Raw genomic sequence first — 22,228 nt, 5'->3', positions numbered from 1 at the left:
TTCTAGGAACTGAGCAAATCCAATACATTCATTTCATCAACGGATGCACACCTGAGGGCTCGAACTTCCGTCACGGGGCTCATCATTCCTTTGTCCAGAAGGCAAGGCAGAAGGGCAGCGATGGTTCTCTGGCCAGCTGCTCCTTTGGCAGGGTCACACATTTTCACACAGACCTCACATACAAAGAGCATGGACGTTAGTGAAAGTGACCGCTCATCCAATAAAGAATTCATCTGACAAAAGACTTTCTACTTCACATATCCACAGGGAAGAATAAGTGAATCTACTTTCTCTGACACTACAGAGACACAGAGGAATGAGATCGGAGATTGAGTCCTAGGTCTGCCAAGAACTAAACAGAAAATTTGGTAACGCATTTCACTCTCTAAGCACTGGTCCTCCAATTTGTGAAATACAGAACAAAATAGATGATGATCAAATCAGAAAATATGTAAGAAAGCACTTTAAAAAAGGTTTAGGGCTGGGTGCAGTAGCCCGCGCCTATAAAGCCAGCACTTTGGGAGGCCGAGGCAGGCGGATTGCTTGAGCCCAGGAGTTTGAGACCAGCCTGGGCAACATGAAGAGTCCCTGTCTCTACAAAAAATACGAAAAATTAGCCAGGCATGGTGGCATACACCTGTGGTCCCAGCTCTCCAGGAGGCTGAGGTGGGAGGATCTCCTGACCCCGGGAGGTTGAGACTACAGTGAGTCGTGATCACGCCACTGCATTCCAGCCTGGGTGACAGAGTAAGACCTTGTCTCAAAAAAAAAATTAAAATAAAAAATTAAATAAAGAAGTTTTGAAGTGTTATCATCATCATCATCATCATCAATAACGCTGGGTCACAGCACAATATAGTGGTCAAGATCACATGTGAAACAGGAAAACACCTGTATTTAAAACCTGGTTTTACTACTTATGTGACCTATGGCAAGGTTTGTGCAACTAGAATGTAAAGTTCCTGATATATCACAAAATCAAGTTCAAGTGGGAGATAATTTAGTTTCAAAAAGCTTTCCAACCTCACAAATATGAAAGGTAGCTTTATATATAAACACAGCAAAAGCAAGAGAAAAGACAGGTGTTGCTTGATCTAACTGAGTGATGTGCTCTTCAGGGTTAAGTCGAAGTTTTATCTTAATTTCACCATTTAAAGAGACCACAGTATACTCTGTTCAACACACTAGCACTGCAGTGTTTACAGCACTCACTTTCTCATTCATTCTAAGAGTAGTGAACTACAACATGAAGCCAATTATACTGCAACTAAATGTCTTTTCCTATGACAGTAAGTAAATCATTGTCATGGTCACCCAGAACCCTGCCCCACTCCATTCCCAATGTAAGACGGGGTTTTCACCTTGCTCAGAGTTTTCAGAGCTAGTTCTGCTGCTTTTCGTACAGATTCCTAAAAATGACAAAAGTGTGACATCATACAAGTTAGAGAGTTTCACTATCATCTACTCTACAATTTGCAATTTAATTGCCTCAGGCCCTATAGAGATTGGTGGAAAATCTTACATTTCACATCATGTTAAAAAAATTGGTATCTCATCAGACTCTCTGCCCATCAAGGAACACATTACCATGCCATACTATTAATTTTTAAACATTAACTGTAACCTATTTTGACCTTAAAAAATTTAGCTATTAACAGTTGAGAAACTAAATGTATTATAAAAGTAAATACATAAAGATCTATGTGAGAATTCTGAAACACTTAAAAGCCTCCAATAAATAAAGCAAAAAGAAAGGTAAAACTGAAGTGCCTAATTTTAATGGTAAAATATCAAAATACCTAAAATTAAGATTGCCCAAGAAAAATTCAGAGGAATTGGCCACATTACTTGAGAATTAATTAATCCCATTTACAGAACTGATCAAAATACTGTTACTATGTCCAAAACTGTTATTTGTCCCTAATCCAATAGAATCATGAGATCTCTATTGAAAGAAGGTATACAGCTTTTTTCCCTAAGTGTATTTAATTTAGATCTAAGGATACCCAACCTTGCAACTTCACAGACACATTAAGACTGAAACTTTGGGGGAAAACATTGGTCTCTTAAAATTATCTGGAAATGGAATTTTGACATACACAACATAAATATTTTAATAATTCCAATTTAACTTTTTGTATATATAAATGCTGATTTATTTCTATAATACCTTGATATCATCTTGTACTCTAAAAAGCGTTTCCCAAATTTCTGGAAGTTTATCAATGATGTCATCTAAGGGTCTTCCTCTCAATAAATCATTCAAAGCTAAACAGCTGAAAATTAAAATTTCATTTCAATATATGATGAAGAAGGTCAGTATTTTACTATGAAACATTTATACTAAAAAAGAATACAGATTCTGCCTCTAATTCGAGTTCTCATCCCCTCACCCCAAAACAGCAATGACTTCTCTCCAGGTCCCTCAAATATACCATATATATATGTAATTTACAATTATAAAATGCTTGTTTCCCACAACTATAATACAATCCCTTTGAGATGACACATCATTTTTTATTCACCAGTGTGCCCCCAAGGCCTAGCACACTGCCACGTACACACTGGGCACCGAATGAATCTAACTTGTATACAGAAATGCTATACTATAAAGTCATGACAATACAAAACACATCTTGGTGTCTACCAATTTAACAGGTAATCTTCAACTTCTTTGATTTCATACTTACATAAACTATGACAATTTAGGAAAATCATTGACCAAAGCTTAAACAGTTAAAGAAAAATAACTAATGTAGCCAACAAGAAATATGCTTTTTGGTAGTTTTTTGTTTTGCTTTGTTTTGAGACAGAGTCTCATCTCACTCTGTCGCCCAGGCTGGAGTTCAATGGCACAATCTCGGCTCACTGCAACCTCTGCCCCCTGGCTGGGTTCAAGCGATTCTCCTGCCTCAGCCTCCCATGTAGCTGGGATTACATGCACATGCCACTGGGCCCAGCTGATTTTTGTATTTTTAGTAGAGACGGGGTTTCACCATGTTGCCCACGCTGGTCTTGAACTCCTCACCTCAGGTGATCCACCCACCTCGGCCTCCCCATGTGCTGGGATCACAGGTGTGAGCCACCATGCCCGGCCAGCTTTTTAGTAGTTTTAATTTGTTCCTTTTGCACAAAGTATAAAACCTAGAAATTTTGAAGGGAAAATAATTCAGTTTTATTTGACTAAACTTATATTCCTAAAAATGGTACCTGGATTCTCGAACTCGCCACATATTGCTTGTAAGGTTCTTAACCAAATCTTGAAGAATTTCTTTCAAATATTTATCCACCTAATGAAAGCAAAAGGATAAAATTTAAAATGCAAAATCCATCAATAATCAAATTATTCAACTCTTAACCACACTGGTTAACCACACTTAACCACACTGACCATGTTTCTATATTTTACAGCCTCCATGTCTCTCTAGGCCACTCAGCCCACAAATCTCTTCCCACTTTGGTCACTATAAAGCTGCCAGGTGATCATTCTAAAATGTACGTTTGATGCTTTTATTTTCCTCAGTGCATGAGAATGAAGTCCATTCACCCAGGCATGCACACAAAGCCTTCCACGACTCATCCAGACCCAAAAGTACCATATTCTGTCTCACCTCCATTCCTTGGCACATGCCACCTTCTCCCTACAATCCCCTTCCCAGGTCCTACTTGCTTGGCTAACTCCTACTTCTTCAAGGTTCATATTAGCCATCCTTTCCCAGAGAAGATTAGCTTGGGTACTCTCCTCTCTGTTCCCACAGCACCTTCTGAAGAAGCATCACACAAAATCATACAATAACTGCACTATTTCACTATACTGGAGACCCTCAAGGGGGTCGGGTGCAGTTATTGTACAGGACAGTGCAGTTATTGAAGGACAGAGTCTCACTCATCGTCAGTGCAGTTATTGAAGGACAGAGTCTCACTCATCATCAGTGCAGTTATTGAGGGAGAGTCTCACTCATCATCAGTGCAGTTATTGAGGGACAGAGTCTCACTCATCGTCAGTGCAGTTACTGAGGGACAGAATCTCACTCATCGTCAGTGCAGTTACTGAGGGACAGTGTCTCACTCATCATCAGTGCAGTTACTGAGGGACAGTCTCACTCACCGTCAGTGCAGTTATTGAGGGACAGAGTCTCACTCATCATCAGTGCAGTTACTGAGGGACAGAGTCTCACTCATCGTTAGTGCAGTTATTGAGGTACAGAGTCTCACTCATCGTCAGTGCAGTTACTGAGGGACAGAGTCTCACTTATCATCAGTGCAGTTACTGAGGGACAGTGTCTCACTCATCATCAGTGCAGTTACTGAGGGACACAGTCTCACTCAACATCAGTGCAGTTACTGAGAGACAGTGTCTCACTCATCATCAGTAAAGTTACTGAGAGACAGTGTCTCATCATCAGTGCAGTTATTGAGGGACAGAGTCTCACTCATCGTCAGTGCAGTTATTGAGGGACAGAGTCTCACTCATCATCAGTGCAGTTATTGAGGGACAGAGTCTCACTCATCATCAGTGCAGTTACTGAGGGACACAGTCTCACTCATCGTCAGTGCAGTTACTGAGAGACAGTGGCTCACTCATCATCAGTGCAGTTATTGAGGGACACAGTCTCACTCATCGTCAGTGCACTTACTGAGAGACAGTGGCTCACTCATCATCAGTGCAGTTACTGAGGGACACAGTCTCACTCATCATCAGTGCAGTTACTGAGAGACAGTGTCTCACTCATCGTCAGTGCAGTTACTGAGGGACAGAGTCTCACTCATCGTCAGTGCAGTTACTGAGAGACAGTGTCTCACTCATCGTCAGTGCAGTTATTGAGGGACAGTGTCTCACTCATCAACAGTGCAGTTACTGAGGGACAGTGTCTCACTCATCATCAGTGCAGTTATTGAGGCACAGAGTCTCACTCATCTTTTTATCCCCAGTACCTTACCCAGTGCCTGGTTCATGACTGTTCAGAATGAAAGATGAGTTTTACTTTTTAAGCCTCTGTTCTGTTTTGATATACACTTAGCAACTTGGTAATAATGACAAAATAATGGTAGAATCAGTCTTATACCAATGCTGACATTCTCAAAAATTTATGGCTTTTCCACTTTTGTAGGTAGGAAAGGTTTTGTTATCCTTACTTACATGTAAGAAAACCAAGACAAAGAGGTAAATAACAAACTGATGTCTTCCTATGTCTGCTTCTCTCAACATTCTCCATGGATGATCTCATCCACACTTGTGGCTTAATCCTTTCACTTATAGAGATGACACTCGCGTCTCAAGGGTCTAGGCCTGTGTCCTGAGCTCAGACCTACAAAGCCCACTGGCCTACTAGATCTTGGCTGACCCAAAAGTGCCACATGTTCTCCTGGAGCAAGCAAAACTCACTGAGTCTTCAAAGCTGAACCCTCAAGTACCTACCACCAAGAATAGAAACATATTCAGCCTAGTACCAGACAGGAGAGACAGGAAGGGGCCACATTACGGGCAGGGACTTGTAAGACATAGTAAGGATCATGGAATTTATTTAAAGTGAGCTGTAAAGCTACTAAAGGATTTTAACCCAAAATGGCACAATCTAACTTGCATTTTTAAAAATTACTTTTGCTACTATGTAGATAATTAAATGAAGAACGGCAAAGAGAAAAAAAAGATGATGATGACTTATTCATCAGTAAAGAATTAGGGAAAGAAGAGAGTAGATTCAAGGAATACTTTGGAAGCAGAATCAACAGAATTTGCTACTAGATTCAACTGGGGGTGGTGGTGAGACACAGATCAAAATAAAGTATGACACCAAGTTTTCTGGCTTGGGCAAACAGGTAAACAGTGAGAGTAGAGGGGGAAGGTTATTTTTTAAGTCCTGTTCTGGGCATGTTGGGTTTATGGTATTCTGAAACAACACTGAAGTGAAATTTTCAAGTAAACAGTTACATATGCATGTCTAAAGTGCAAGTAACATCTGGACCAAAAGTGTAAGGTTGGGAACTTTCACAATAAAGATGACATTTACATGCCTTGGAACTGATTGATATAGAGAAGGCTAGAGAGCAAAAGATACTCAGAGACAAGCCCTGAGAAATCTTAATATCTAAAAGTGGGATAGAACATGATTAACAGCCAGATGAGAGGAAACCAACAGAGAAAACAAAATGGCAATTGCCTGCCTCCTTGTCTGTCTCCCCAACTAACTGAATTCATTGGAGATGGGACTATGACCCATTCTCCATTCCATCAACAGTCCCTATCCACATTTACTATTCCATTTGTGTGAATACATAATCATTTCCTTAACCATCTTCCCGGTGGACATTTATATTGTTTCCCTTTTGGATATTTCAATAAATGTTGCCATACACATCTTTGATACCTTGGAAGAAGGAAGAAATCATGGAATGAAAGACAATTTATTTGTTTAAACAAGTAAGCATAAAAAGTAGAAAGGAAGATGGACACTGGGTTTAAATCCTATGCATGACCCTGGACAGTCTACAGTGTTTTCCTAACACAGGGGTTCACAGACACTTACCATGGATTTGTCAGTGACCAACGCATTCCAAATACTTGTCATGGCCTGTCGAATGCCAAGGTTGGGATCAAACTGGTAACGATAAAGTCGAGGAACTAGCTGAGGCAGAAAAGGAGCCAGCTGCTCTCCAGCTCTGGTAGCAATTACATTAAAACCAAAAGCAGCACCCTAAAAATAATAGGCTGAAGTGACTCAGATGCACCATTATAGTAAAATATTAACATAGCAAAAAATTCTCCCTCCAAACTTATGCCTAAATACAGCCTGATTTATTGGGCTTTCCAATCAATAGCAGCTTTGTGGGGTTCAGCTTTCTCATCAGGCACAGACTTTCACAAAATGCACTACATATCATTTGCCACTGTCTGCCAATGTAGCATGTTTGGTTTGCATGAAAAAAATAAATAATTGTCCAGTGATAGCAACTTACCTTCCTAGAGTTCCACATTGCATGATGGTTGGCTAAATTCATAAATTTATACACCAGATCTGGCTGGCTAAGATCACTTGCCAGAGAACAAAGTTCCTTGTAAGTAGAAAGGCCCTGACTTGGAAACAAAGAAAAAGAGGTAGGCAATAATATACTTCTCTCTCTCCAGCCTAAAAAATTACATCATCAATATTACTAGGACATATTAAAATCAAATTTTCACTCAATTTCTAATATTGAGTTATCACCATGGAGACAGAAAACAAGTTAGTAAGAATATAAAAAGTCACCTAATTCAACTATTAGCAATTCCTAAACCCCTCTACATTGCTGCTGATAAATGACCTAAATGCACCTCTAAGTCCATAGCCATGGTCCACTCACCACCTGGAGATGCAACTCAATAATTCTTCATTATGTTATGCATAATCTCACATGATCATAAGAGAGTCATTGGAAGACAACATCTGTCTTCCCTAAGTCTTTTCTAAGCTAGACCACCCTAATTCTGATTGAGTCTTGTTAACTTTCCTCTGAACAAATAATATTGGCTCAAATATCTAATCGTTTTGTTATTTTGTAAAATGTAAGCACTTTTTTAAAAACTTAGAAGGAGTCTACAAGGAGAGTAAGTAGAATGAAAACAACTTTTGATGTGATAACAGTGTACTGTGGGGGAACGTCAACGATGGAACAAACTGCAGCTTTCTCCTGTTGCAGACAACAATGAAGCAGGCTCGTGTGTGACACCACAGCAAGGCCCTGCAACCAGCAAAGATTTGCCTAACGATCCGTAGAAATAAAGCATGATAAAATAAAGGCAGTCAAGCTCAAGGAATTTATTTTACATGCTAAAGTAGTGGCCTCTAAGATAAGGCCACCCAAAACTAGCGGCAGTGGGTGCACCTAGCTATGCTTCCAGGTGTTCGGCAGGACTCAGCTGCCTGAGAGCTGACAACTGTTGGCCTAGTCAGTCTCCCACAACTGCCCTGAGAGCCCAACATCATGGGCTCCCACGCAGCAGCCCACCACCAATGGCTGGTGACAGAGAGGACATAAAGGGCCAGGCTCCATGCCTCAAAGCAGAACAACTCTGAAAGGCCACCTGTGCCAGCTCGGAGCTCCTCAAGAGGCTGGTATCCACTGAAACGATGGTAGCAGTTCTGCCCCTCCCTCAGTCATAGGCCCTATCCTGCTTCCCCATCCCCCAAAAGTGACCCCTAGGGCACTCCCCAGTAAATTTCCCACACAGAAATCTATCTCAGAGTTTGTTTCCCAGGACACTCAATTTAAGACATCAGCCTGCCAGGCACAGTGGCTCACGCCTATAATCCCAGCACTTTGGGAGGCCGAGGTGGGTGGATCTCCTGAGGTCAGGAGTTCGACACCAGCCTGACCAACATAGTGAAACCCCGTCTCTACTAAAATACAAAAATTAGCCAGGCGTGGTGGCAGGTGCCTGTAATCTCAGTTACTTGGGAAGCTGAGGTAGGAGAATCTATCGCTTGAACCCAGGAGGCGGAGGCTGCAGTGAGCCGAGATCACGCCACTGCACTCCAGCCTAGGCAACAAAAGTGAGGCTCCATCTCAAAAAAAAAAAAAAAGACATCAGACTTTTTTCCATGTAAGTTTTCTTCTTCCACCAATAGATAACATTTCCTAAGAGGGTAGAAATCAACTTCATGACTGCTCTATTTACCAGACTAATAAATGCATATATATATTTAAAGATGTTTACCATTCAATGGGTTTAGCATACTTACCCATCTGGTGTTTTGCCAAGAGCTCCCCCTTGAAATACCACCGTCTCTCCAGAAACTTCATGTTTAACTCTAAACCAAAACAATAATTTCAATAAGCTTCAAGCTTTTCATACCAACATTCAACTAGCCAATATGATTCATTTACAAAGTGATAAAACTTCCTATCAAGCATTTACTGTGTACAAGATATAAAAGTCCTTTCCGGCCGGGCGCGGTGGCTCACACCTGTAATCCCAGCACTTGGGAGGCCGAGGTGGGTGGATCACTAGGTCAGGAGTTCGAGGCCATTCTGGCTAACATGGTGAAACGCCATCTCTACTAAAAATACAAAAAATTAGCCGGGCATGGTGGCACGCGCCTGTAGTCCCAGCTACTCGGGAGGCTGAGGCGGGAGAGTCGCCTGAACCAGGGAGGCAGAGGTTGCAGTGAGCTGACATCGTGCCACTGCACTCCAGCCTGGGCAACAGAGCGAGACTCCAACACACACACACAAAAAACAGCCCTTTCCAACAGGCTGCAAATTTTATAAAATGAATTCAGAATGAACAAATTAACAGATGAAAAAGACATTTCACATAATTTCCACTGAATTAAATGTGGTAGCACATGAAAAACTATCCTTCCTACAAGGGAGGCAACATAAAGCAGCAATCCCTTACACAGATGATTTCCCCTCACACTCTTCACGGGTTAGACTATGAATGATATGCAAGCTTCTTCTCCGTATCTTAACTTCCATTTAGCCAACAGTGATTACGGCATTTTTCTAATCCAATACATTAATTATCTGAGACCATTAAACTTTCGACGCTTGACCTAGTGGCATGCTCCTAAAGTTAACAGTATACCCTGGAATAATTGTGCTATCCACAGCACAACCATTATGGACTCGCAATTTAGAAAAGGCTTCATAAACCAAAAAATGGAAAGCCGAATCTTCCTTCTCCAGCATATTCCCACTATGTGTAGAGACTTCCTCTATGGGCTTGAATCTAAAATTTTCAAGTTCACCATACCTTTTGCCAGTCATAAGTGTTTCCACAAGTGTAGAAACCAATTCCTGTTGATCTTGTTCATTGCCTAGTTCATAAACCAACCCAAGGCCCTTTGATGCAACATCTTGGCTAAGTTCTACAAGAAAGTCAGACAAGATTGTATCACTTTAAAAAAAATTTTGTCTACTTGCTATGAAATCAAAATTTTTAAAGTTATGTTGACACTGACCCAAAATGATATCAAAGTAAAGATATAAAAACAGAATCAATATGCCTATTTTGTTAAAAATAATAATAAATCATTTCAGTGGACATGGCACCACACAAGTTACTGTAAATGAGAACCACATTCACAGAAGATCCAGTTCACAAATCTAGACAATACTGATGGACCTATACAGTGTCACTGGACAGTGCAGCGACAGATTATCCATGGGCTGTAAGTGATACATCAGAGATAAAACAGCCTCACAAGATCTCAATACACTCAGACCTAACTTTTAAAAGTCAATGCAAGGCCATATGTTTAAAACAAGTTATAAAACAAAGCTTAGTACTGAAAGATTTAACACATATACGTTCACTCTCTCCTAGCTTAAATCAGAGAGGAAAAGTAACCAGAGGTAGAAAAAAGCTATTAGGAGAGATACTAATGTTAAAGAAGGCCTCGGCTCCATTTTAAAATGCAGAGTTGAGGAACATGTTCTAATGTATAAACCAATAAATGAGAAAGAATCTAAGTTTCCTGTATCCTAACTAGAAATTTTGGTTTCTAAGCATTAACATAATGCTTATCCTTACTACTAACAAATAAGGTTTAATAATTGTTTTAATCGCACAGCTCAAGAAAGTTTTCTTTCATGTTCATTAATCCAGGTTTTTGAACATTTAAAATAAAAGTTCAATTAAGTTTAGAAATCAAATATTAACCAACAACCTACCATCATTTTCTGATAGAACTGAAACAAATGCACTTTGAATTTCTTTAAGATGAGACTGAAAGAAGAAAAAAGGCATTAGAACACTGAAACTCTACCTCTTTGAGAGAATAAGAGTCTTGCTCTCACCGTGTACAAAATTTGTAGTCTTATTATCCAAGCCAGTTACAATCGCTGTTTTGCTCTCATCTTTACAGGTGGCCCAAATCACCTGGAGCTGCACCACTTACACGTAGTCTAACACATGCAAGCTGACCATTGCCCCAACGGAGCCTTCCTATCTCAAGCACTTCTGACTTTATTCCTTCAAGGCTAGAATCATCTTCCAGCCTATATACATCAGGCCACCATCCTTCATTCCTTCATGTACAATGTATTTCAAAATACCTACTACTGGTTAATGACCTTCACCCTCATATGCTTTCCTTGCTACTTATAATACTGTGGTTTCCAACAGGGCTGACCACATACAGCATGGCTCACCTTCACTTCTTTGTGGGTACTTAGCTTCCTGACAAGGGAAAGGAGCCAGATGCAGGCTGCTTGCCTCACGTGTGGGTTGGGGCTGATGATATGTTTATTTAAAATCACATCCAACACCCATGGAACCACATCATTCACTTTGGCTCCTGGGGAAAAGCAAAGAAAAATAACAAAGAGTTAAAATAACTCAACATAGTTTCCTGAAAAAATTAAATTCAAATCAACATTTACTCAACAGAACAATCCTATATAAAAATCTAAATGGCTAAGGTGTTTAAAGTTGCTGAAGGAATCAATAATTATTCACTCTAGAACCTAGTGTAAACAAAATTACATTTCAAAGGTACTTGAGTAACTTTTTAGTTCCTGAGAATGAAAACTTATCCCTAATCTCTCTAGTGTCAGCAATTTTTGTCTACTAGATGTTTCTCATCTTCCATCTAAAAACTAACAAACTTATTTTGCACTTACTTTCCTCCTCCAGCTACCATACTGTTTTTCTCCTTTCCTTTATTATTCCAGGGTTTCTCAACCTCAACACTACTGACATTGTGGCTGGATAATTCTTTATCATACAAAGCTGTGCTATACACTGCAGGATGTCTAGCAGCATCCTGTGCCTTCACCCGCTAGAGACCAGTGGCACCCACCCTCCCCAGTGTCTAGACATTACCAAGTGTCCAGGGGCAAAAATCTCATTCCTCCAGTGACAAACCAATGATTTACATTAAGACCCTTCAAAACAGTTGTTTAAACTCATGTTCAAACTTTGCTCTTCTCTTTTTTGAGCCCACTCCAAATCAGCCTTTTACCTTCTCTTCTCCATAGAAATTAGTCATAGAAATCACGAATGACTTTCCTGTTGCTAAGTCCAATGATGGTTTCTCAATTCTCACTTTAGTCGATCTATTGGCAGTACATGACATGGTCAATTCTCCTCCGCCCCTTGTCCCTTCATAACTCCTCACTGATGACATTACCCCAGTTCTCAGAGTCAGAATCCCTTCTTTTAATTCCTGTAACCACAACTCTAGCTGCCAGCAGTTCTGCTATCTGGGCATCTACAATTACAAAACCAACAAGTCCTTACTAGATTCCCATAACATGCCCAGGATATTATGTAGAGATGTTAAGACGGCTAAGACCTGGGCCCTAACTGGCTTCTCAAATGCTGTTCATTCTACTCACAGCAAGATTGGTACACTGTAACCAACTACGACATCCAAAGGCTAAGAAGCACTCAGATGAGAATGACATAGAACACACATGATCAAAATTCATGTCACAGATTCATCATCCCTCCCTTCTCCACAATATTTTATGTTTTCCTTTCCCAAAACAGACAAAAATAGAACTTCAACATTTAATGGACAATTTGAGATTCCTTTGCATGAGTAAAAAGCCAAGCAGGATGCAATCTTCCAAGAAGAGTTTGAGGCAATACAAGAGTTCAGAGGATGAAGACTGGCACAGATGCCTCTCTACTAACCTCTACTTGCTTAAGTCACTATGTAAAAAACCCATGGAGTCAGAAACATGCCTCTCACAGCAAACCCACTCCTCAGTGTGAGCCCTCCGTGTTGTCAAGCCTCTGTTACCACCTCTCACATGCAACCTGAAAATTCCCACTTCAGGTTTGGTTGTCTTCTTGTTAACAATGTTGCTTCCCTTCCTTACCTCTTTCCTTCTATACAAACTGCTCCTTGCCTTGCTTCATGTGTGTTCAAAGAAAAACCTCAAAGAACTGACTCTGATTCAGCTTCCATCAATCCACAACTCTCATTACAGTGCAAGCAAAAGTGTGTTTTTCTATTTCCTTTAAATCTCTTTACGGTGGCTAATGAAATAACAGGTGAACGCATTACTGTGGAGTTAAATGTTAACTGTAACACTAAGTGCAATAACTAAATTAATGCATTATTCATGATGGAACACAATATACAATAAAATTGTCACCATGAGAATACTCTCTTTTAATTTCCTCACTTGAGAGGATAAAATATAAAAATGTGGTGACTTTTCCTTCTGTTTAAATTTTTTTTTATTATAGCTCAAATACTAAAATATATTTTCAATTCCAAATTCAAATCAAACCACAACAAAGTTGAAATCATAATATATAAAACATAAAGTCAGAAACCACATGTTCCCTCAACTATATGCTGTCACTAAAAGCCAGTGTACCTAGAGTGCTAGCAGAAGGCACTGAGGCTTCATTATGTAATAAAGGATTAGAGGACACATCATCTGGAAACAACTATACCTTGAATTCTGAAACTGGCTAAATACATAAATCCTCGTGAAAAGAGCACAAGCTTCAAGGTAATCCAGAGCTGACTCCCCTGCTTGCTTGCCAAAGGGTCAGAAAAAGAAGTTAACTAATTTCATGCTGTCTGCTTTTTATTTTTTGAGACAGAGTCTTACTCTGTCGCCCAGGATAGAGTGCAGTGGCACAATCTCAGCTCACTTGCAACCTCCGCCTCCCAGGTTCAAGAAATTCTCAGGCCTCAGCCTCCCGAGTAGCTGGGATTACAGGCTTGTGCCACCACACCCAGCTAAATTTTGTATTTTTAGTAGAGATGGGGTTTCACCATGTTAGCCAGGCTGGTCTCTAACTCCTGACCTCAGGTGATTCGCTCACCTCGGCCTCCCAAAGTGCTGGGATTACAGGCACTCATGAGCCACTGTGCCCAGCCTCATGGTGTCTTCTTCACTCAACTATTTTTCTTAACTGAATGAAATTGGTAAAACAGATATAAATATTTGAAAACAATAATATGGAATGTGTAATGTTTTTGCCTCAAATGTGATAAAGAGAACAAAAAAAGGTTACTTGATCATTATACATCGATTAGCTGAATATTTGGTACCAGCAGGTGGAGTATATTCCTCTTCAGTCACTTGCCAGGCATCTCGGGCAGCCACAGAACTAGTTCCTATTGCAGCGCTGGTAATGGCTTCGCCAATAGTGAACTGAAGTTCTATCTGCTTGGCCTGCAATGAAGGAAGTAAAAACCATGAATGAGAAAACACATTTCCCAAAAACATCCATTTCTACAGAAAGCCTGCTTAAAAGTGTGTTTCTGAGCATGTTTTGTTTTCACTCTTTGCCCTAGTTTGCTTTCGGCTAATTCAATGGCTCAAAGGCCAGGGATGGTGAGGGAGTGGAGGATATAAGAATCCCTTGAAGATATTTTTCAAAGTCTTTGCCGCCCTCCTCACCCTCAGTAGAGAACCACTAAGCAGTGATTTATGATCTCTGGAAGCATAATATGGTTCACCTAAGGAAGACAGAAAACCCCATCAACTTTGAAGCCATGTAAGTCTCAATATAAATTCTAGCTATCTCTCACCACCTATAAACCCTTATTTAAACTTCTATGAGCCTCAAAAACTTCATTTGTAAAAGGGGCATAATATCGTCATCCACAGCATCAGGCTTTAAGAATTAAATGAGGTTAATGTACATAAAACTATTATATAGTATGCTTGATTGTGGTTACTCCACAATAAATAGTAGCCATTATATTTTATTAACATTTATTTAACAATTATTTAACTCTTTGCACTCTTAAATTATATGATATCTTGATGTTACTTTTAAATGGCTCAGAAAAAAAGAGAATAATAAAGCATATGTGAAATGTTAAAATTTGGTAAATCTGGATAAAGGGCACATAGGAGTTCTTTACACTATTCTTACAGCTTCACTCTAAGTTTGAAAGCATTTCAAAAGTCAAACATTAGAAAATTCTATATAGTACCCACTCAAGTGTTTTAAAATTTTATTCAGAAACGTTGACATGATTCACTAGTAGGAGTCACTGACCCAACATGTAACTACCTAGACCTGCATTTTCCACTTTTTACTGTGAACCAGAAGAAATTTAGGAGGAAAAGGAGAAATAAGGGAATGAACAGAGAGCATGTGAGGGCTATAAACACGCTACTCTTCAAAGCATAAAGACAACAGCTGAGACTTTCCTACGCCAATCAACAAACGCTCTAGCTGTGATGAGGCATCAGGTACTAATGCCACATGCTTCCTAGTCTGAGGAAAAAAGATTTAAAGGCTTTAGTCCTACAGCTTCCCTGGTTAAAAGCTTCTCTTGGCAACTTCAAGCTGAAAAAAGGTATTTCAACATAATCCTTATTAGGGGTTCATTTTATGTACCTGTACCTGTTTTTGCATGTTTCCTGTAGTTAATAACAACACAGCTGGCATGAAAAACAAAAACAAAACTCCACAGCTACATTTATGAATAATATACTATCTGGACATTGCTGTAAATAATCCAGAAATAAAGGGGGGTTCAATAGAAAAATATGAACAGATACATGGGGATTCATTATATTATTATTCTATTTTTGTGTATGTTTGAAATTTCCTATAACAAAAAGTTACAAGAGGGAGCAGGCGGCAGGGCAAAGTGGCTGAACGGGGAGGTGGAAATGGTTAACAGGTACAAAAAAATAGTTAGAAAGAATGAATTCAGGCCAGGTGCAGTGGCTCACACCTGTAATCCCAACACTTTGGGAGGCCACGGTGGGCGGATCACCTGAGGTCAGGAGTTTAAGACCAGCCTGGCCAATATGGTGAAACCCCGTCTCTACTAAAAATAAAAAAATTAGCCAGGCATGGTGGTGTGAGCCTGTAATCCCAGCTATTTGGGAGGCTGAGGCAGGAGAATCGCTTGAACTCAGGAGGTGGAGGTTGCAGTGAGCTGAGATTGCACCATTGCACTCCAGCCTGGGCAACAGAGTGAGACTCCGTCTCAAAAAAAAAAAAGAATGAATGAGACCTACTACTCTTTGATAGCAAACTAGTGTGGCTATAGTCAATAATAATTTAATTGTACATTTTAAAATAGCTAAAAGAATATAATAGGATTGTTTGCAACTCAAAAGAAATGCTTGAGGGGATGGATACCCTATTCTCCATGATGTGATTATTAAGCATTGCATGTCTGTATCAAAACACCTCATGTACTCCATAAATATATACACCCAGCATGTACCTACAAAAACTTAAAATTGAAAAAAAAAAAGCCCAACAGAATCTCATCCCCTCCCCATCTAATGCAGGAACATAGAACTGAACTATCGACCAAAAAAGCACCTTCATAAAAACTAAATCAGGTGAGACATCACAGTACCTGGCTTCAGCATAATAACAAGAGGAGACTGACTGAATAGGGTGGGAAGTACACACTGCCTACACCACCCCTCCCCGAGTCCCAGGCAGCACAGCTTGGAAAGAGAACCTGTGTGCTTGGGTGAAGGAGAGCAAAATGAGTGTGATACTTCACACTGCAACTCAGTGCCACCCTGTCACAGCATCAGGCAGAATTCTGCCAGTGCCCAAGGAGGGAGCACTTAGACCAAATCTGGGCCAGAGGGGAATCAGCTTCTTCACTGAGAGGAACCCAAGTCAGCTGACTAAAATGGCCTCAGGCCCACAAATAAATTTCACCAGCGGCTAGGCCACACTTGGAGGGAGGAAAAGCAAAAATACAGAAGACTTTGTCTCGCAACCAGGCACCAGCCCACCCACAATAAAACAAAGCACCAGGCAGAGTCCGAAAGCCCCACTTCCAGGATGCTGCTGTGGAAGAGCACTTCTAGACCCACCACAGGCAAGAAGGGAATCTGCTCATGTGGCATGAACAAACTAAGTCCCAAGTCCTGGTTGGCTCCAACACCTGCTGACTAAAGCAGCCTCATCTTTGAAAAAGCATCAGTGGCAGTCAGGTGGTCACAGGCCTTGGGTGAGCCCTGGTACTGTGCTGGTCTGGGAGGCCATGGGCTTTGGGTGTAACCCAGCATGATGCTAGCTGCTGTGGCCACAGGAGTGCCCACATTACCCTCCCCTAACTTCAGGCAGCTCATTGTGGAGAGACACTCCCTCTACCTGGGGGAGAGAGAGGGAAGAGAGCAAGAAACTTTGCCTGGGAACCCAGAGAATGTTCCCTTATCTTCCCCAAGTCCATCAATGCTGGGTATCTAGGTATCTGTAAGAGTTGCAGCACACCTGGGCTTAGGGTGCCCTCTAGTGCTAAAACAACTGCAGTGACCACAGGCTTAGGGAACTCAACACTCAGTCATATTTGAATTCTTGGAAGGCCCTCTGAAGGACAGGTACAAACAAGGCCAGACTGTGAAGACTGGAATAAATATTTAACTCTTCAATGCCCAAACACTGACGAATGTTCACAAGCATCAAGGACATTTGAGAAAACATGTTCGAAAAAACATTCACCCTAAACAAACAGACTAAGCAGGCACCAGTGACCAATCCTGGAGTGGTGTAGATATGTGACCTCTCAGACAGGGAATTCAAGATAGCTGTTTTAAGAATGCTCAACAACTTCAAGAAAACATGGAGAAGGAATTCAGAAACTTATAAGAGAAATTTAGTAAAGAGATTAAAATGGGGGAAAAAATCAAATCTTAGAGCTGAAAAATATAATGGATGACTGAAAAATGCTTCAGTGTGTCTCAACAGCAGAACTGATCAAGTAGAAGAAAGAATTAGTGAGCTCTGAGACAGGCTACTTGAAAACACACAGTCAGAGGAAAAAATGCAGAAGAATGAGATACACTTACAAGATCTGGAAAACAGCTTCAAAGAGGCTAAGAGTTATTTGCCTTAAAGAGGAAACAGAGAAAGAAACAGGTTAGAAAGTTTATTCAAAGAAATAATCAAAAGAAAACTTTCAGAACCTAGAAAAAGATGAACACCCAGGTAAAAGAAGGTCAAAGAACACCAAGAAAATTCAATCCAATTAAGATTACCCAAAGGCATATAATAAACTCGCAAAGGTCATGGATGAAAAGAGGATCCTAAAAGTAGCAAGAGAAAAGCAGCAAGTAAGATATAAAGGAGCTCTGATATGTCTGGCGACAGAAACCTTACAGGCCAGGAGGGAGTGAAATAACATATTCAAAGTGCTAAAAGTAAGTAAGAAAGAAAGAAAGAAAGAAAAAAAAAAAATCCTTTCAACTGAGAATACTGTACCCAGCAAAGCTATCCTTCAAATATCAGGGGAACCAGCCCCCAATATTTCAATGTAGGTTCTTTTCTATTTTCCCTAAGTGTCGGTTGGTCTGAGAAATAGAAAGAGTACAAAGAGAGAAATTTTACAGCTGGGCCTGCGGGGGTGCCGTCACATATTGGTAGGACCGTGATGGCGACCTTGAGCCGCAAAACCAGCAAGTTTTTATTAGGGATTTTGAAAGGGGAGGGGGGTGTACAAACAGGGAGTAAGTCACAAAGATCACATGCTTCAAAGGACAATAAAAGATCACAAGGCAAGGGCAAAATTAGAATTACTGATGAGGGTCTGTGTCCCGCTTTGCACACATTGTCTTGATAAATATTTTAACAGGAAACAGGGTTTGAGAGCAGACAATCAGTCTGACTAGAATTCACCAGGCTGGAATTTCCCAATCCTAGCAAGCCTGAGGGCACTGCAGAAGACCAGGGCATATTTCAGTCCTTATCTCAACCACATAAGACAGACGTTCCCAGAGTAGCCGTTCATAGACCTCCCGCCAGGAATGCATTCCTTCCCCAGGGTCTCAATTATTAATATTCCTTGCTGGGAAAAGAATTCAGTGATACTTCTCCTGCTCACACATCTGTCTACAGGCTTTCTGCAAGAAGAAAAATATGGCTCTATTCTGCCCGACCCTGCAGGCAGTCAGACCTTATGGTTATCTTTCCTTGTTCCCTGAAAATCACTGTTATTCTGTTCTTTTTCAGGGTGCACTGATTTCATATTGTTCAAACACACGTTTTACAAACAATTTATACAGTTAACACAATCATCACAGGGTCCTGACATACATCCTCAGCTTACGAAGATGACGGGATTAAGAGATAAAGTAAAGACAGGCATAAGAAATTATAAGAGGATTGATTGAGGAAGTGATAAATGTCCATGAAATCTTCACAATTTATGTTCAGAGACTGCAGTAAAGACAGGCATAAGAAATTATAAAAGTATTAATTTTGGGAACTGATAAGTGTTCATGAAATCTTCACAATTTATGTTCTTCTGCCACAGCTTCAGCCGGTCCCTCCACTTGGGGTCCCTGACTTCCCACAACATTCAAATATAAAGGATAAATGAAGACTTTCCTGGGTAAACAAAAGATGAGGGAATTCACTACCACCAGATGTGTCTTACAAAAAATGCTACAGTTCTTCAATGTGAAAGAAAAGAATTCTAGCATGCAACAAAAAATGTAAATACACAGACAAATTCAAAATACTCTAATACTTTATAGAGTATTCTAAAGATACTAAAGACACTCTAATACTGCATTTAAAGATACTCTAATGCTGTAGAGTATTAAAAGTATCTTTGTATTAGAGTATCTTCAGTATCCTTATCTAATACTCCATAGAATCTTTAGTATGAAGACTAAAACATAAAATTTTCAAAAATAATGACCACAACAATTTGTTGAAAGATAGGCAATATAAAAAGATACAAGTTGAGAAAACAAAGAGCCAAAAAATTGGGGTACTGGAATTAAAACAGAGTTTTTAAGTTTTTTCTTTGCTTGTTTTTGTTCTTTTCTTGTGATCAAAGTGAAGTTGTCATCAAACTTGTTATATTTTCTGAACCCCTTAGGGAAACCACAACTCAAAAAAGTCTAAACAGATAAACTAAAAATAAAAAGTAAAACATACTATGAGAAAAAAATCATTTATCCACAAAGGAAGACAGAAAGAAAAAAAGAGAGGACTTCCAAAACAACCAGAAAACAAAAAACAAACTGGCAGTAGTTAAGTCTTTACCTAACAATAATAAACTGACTGTTGATGGACTAACTTATCTGATTAAAAGATACAGAATGGCTCAATGAATAAGAAAACAAGACCAACTATATGCTGCCTACAAGAAATTCACTTTGGCTGGGCACGGTGGCTCACACCTGTAATCCTAACACTTTGGGAGGCCACAGTGGGCAGATCACTTGAGGTCAGGGGTTCAAGACCAGCCTGGCCAACATGGCGAAACCCATCTCTACTGGAAAAAAAAAAAAAAAATTAACTGGGCATGGTGGCTTGTGCCTGTAGGCCCAGCTACTTAGGAGGCTGAGGCAGGAGAATCTCTTGAACCCAGGAGGTGGAGGCTGCATTGAGCTGAGATTGCTGCACTCCAGCCTGGGCAATGGAGCGAGACTCCATCTCTGAAAGGAAAAAAAAAAAGAGAAATTCACTTCACCTATAAAGACACAAATAGATTGAAGGTAAAGGTATGAAAAAGATACTTCCATGCAAATGAAAACCAAAAAAGAATCGAAGTAACTATACTTGCATCAGATAAAATAGATTTCAAGTCAAAAACTAGAAAAAGACCTAGGTCATTACATAATGATAAAGGGCTCAATTCAGCAAGAGCAGAGAAAGGTTATAAATATATATGCAAACACTATTGGAGCACTCAAACGTATAAAGCATAATAGATTTATTAAAGGGAGAGACGGACTGCAACACAATAATAGCTGAAGACTGACTTCAACACCCCACTTTCAATAATGGACAGGTCATTCAGACAGAAAATCAAACAACCCAAATCAAAACTGAACTACACTCTAGACAAAATGGACCTGACATTTACAGAACATTTCATCCAACTGCTATAGAATACACGTTTTCTCATCAGCACATGGAACATTTTCCAGGATAGACCATATGTTAGACCACAAAGCAAGTCTCAAGCAATTCAAAAAAAATCAAAATTGTATCAAGTATCTTTTCTGACCATAATAGAATAAAACTAGAAATCAGTAATAAGTAGAACTTTGGAAACTACAGAAATACATGGAAATTAAACAACACGTTCCTGAACAACCAATGGATCTACGAAAAAATTAAGAAAGAAAAATTTTAAATTTCTTGATAAAAAAGAAAATAAAAACACAACATACCAAAATCTATGGGATACAACAAAAGCAGTGCTAAGTGGGAATTTTATAGTAATAAAAGTACAAAGTACAGAAAAGTACAAAGACTTCAAATAAACAACATAATGATGCACTTTAAAGAACTAGAAAAGCAAAAGCAAAGCAAACCCAAAATTAATAAAGGAAAGAAATAATAAAATTCAGAACAGAAGTAAATGAAATTGAGACTAAAAAAACTACAGAAGTTTAATGAAATGAAAAACTGGGTTCTTTAAAAGATAAACAAAAAAATTATTAGAACTGATAAAGTCAGTAAGTTACAGGATACAAAATCAACATACAAACAGTTGCATTATATGTGATATGCTTTGGATTTGTGTCCCTGCCCAAATCTCATGACTGAATCTTAATCCCCAATGTTGGAGGAGAGGCCTGGTGGGGGGGGTGACTGGATCTTGGGGGTGGACTTCCCCCTTACTGTTCTGACAGGGAGCGTGTAGCACCTCCCGCTTTGTTCTTTTTCTCCTGCTCCTGCCATGTAAGACATGCCTGCTTCCTCTTCGCCTTCTGCCAAGATTGTAAGTTTCCTGAGGCCTTCCCAGCCATGCTTACTGTACAGCCTGCAGAACTGTGAGCCAATTAAACCTGTTTTCTTTATAAGTTACCCATTTATAGCAGTGCGAGAACAGACTAATATGCCAACAGCAAACAATCTGAAAAAGAAATCAAGAAAGCAATCCTGCTTATAATAGCTACCAAAAAAAAAAAAACAAAAAAAAACCGAGGGATAAATTATAACCAAATAAGCAAAAGATCTCTGTACTGAAAACTATAAAACATTGATGAAAAAAATTAAAAAGAACACACAAAAGAGAAGACACAGCCCATGTTCATGGATTGAAATCGTATTATTAAAATTTCCATACTACCAAAAACGATCTACAGATTCAATATAATCCCTATCAAAATATCAATGACGTTCATCAAAGCAGAACTAGAAAAACAATCCTAAAATTGCTATGAAACCACCAAAGACCCTGAATAATGAGCAAAAAATACTGAGCAAAAAGAATAAAGCCAGAGGCATTGCATTACCTGACTTCAAAATATATTACAAAGCTATGGTAAGCAAAACAGCATGAAACTGGCATAAAAACAGACACATACACCA

At 39.6% G+C, this 22,228-nt stretch overlaps 1 protein-coding gene across 12 annotated transcripts in view; it reads right to left on the bottom strand.

Annotated features, from left to right (window-relative positions):
- Nucleotides 1-22,228, bottom strand: part of ECPAS (Ecm29 proteasome adaptor and scaffold) — a 123,460-nt gene that overhangs the window by 21,267 nt on the left and 79,965 nt on the right. For all 12 annotated transcript variants that reach the window (XM_063788425.1, XM_054658940.2, XM_054658938.2 and 9 more), the window contains 11 exons: nucleotides 14,007-14,130; nucleotides 11,137-11,282; nucleotides 10,657-10,711; nucleotides 9,737-9,851; nucleotides 8,721-8,789; nucleotides 6,958-7,075; nucleotides 6,528-6,695; nucleotides 3,211-3,290; nucleotides 2,171-2,276; nucleotides 1,362-1,409; nucleotides 52-173 (listed from right to left, as the gene is read on the bottom strand). In XM_063788425.1, the coding sequence (XP_063644495.1) occupies nucleotides 52-173; nucleotides 1,362-1,409; nucleotides 2,171-2,276; nucleotides 3,211-3,290; nucleotides 6,528-6,695; nucleotides 6,958-7,075; nucleotides 8,721-8,789; nucleotides 9,737-9,851; nucleotides 10,657-10,711; nucleotides 11,137-11,282; nucleotides 14,007-14,130 (1,151 nt within the window). The remainder of the gene's footprint in view (nucleotides 1-51; nucleotides 174-1,361; nucleotides 1,410-2,170; nucleotides 2,277-3,210; nucleotides 3,291-6,527; nucleotides 6,696-6,957; nucleotides 7,076-8,720; nucleotides 8,790-9,736; nucleotides 9,852-10,656; nucleotides 10,712-11,136; nucleotides 11,283-14,006; nucleotides 14,131-22,228) is intronic.

Source organism: Pan troglodytes, chromosome 11 (genome assembly GCF_028858775.2).
Source record: "Pan troglodytes isolate AG18354 chromosome 11, NHGRI_mPanTro3-v2.0_pri, whole genome shotgun sequence".
NCBI classification, from domain to species: Eukaryota; Metazoa; Chordata; class Mammalia; order Primates; family Hominidae; genus Pan; species Pan troglodytes.
Note: the sequence above shows the minus strand (reverse complement) of the source record. Positions and strands in the feature narration are given on the sequence as shown.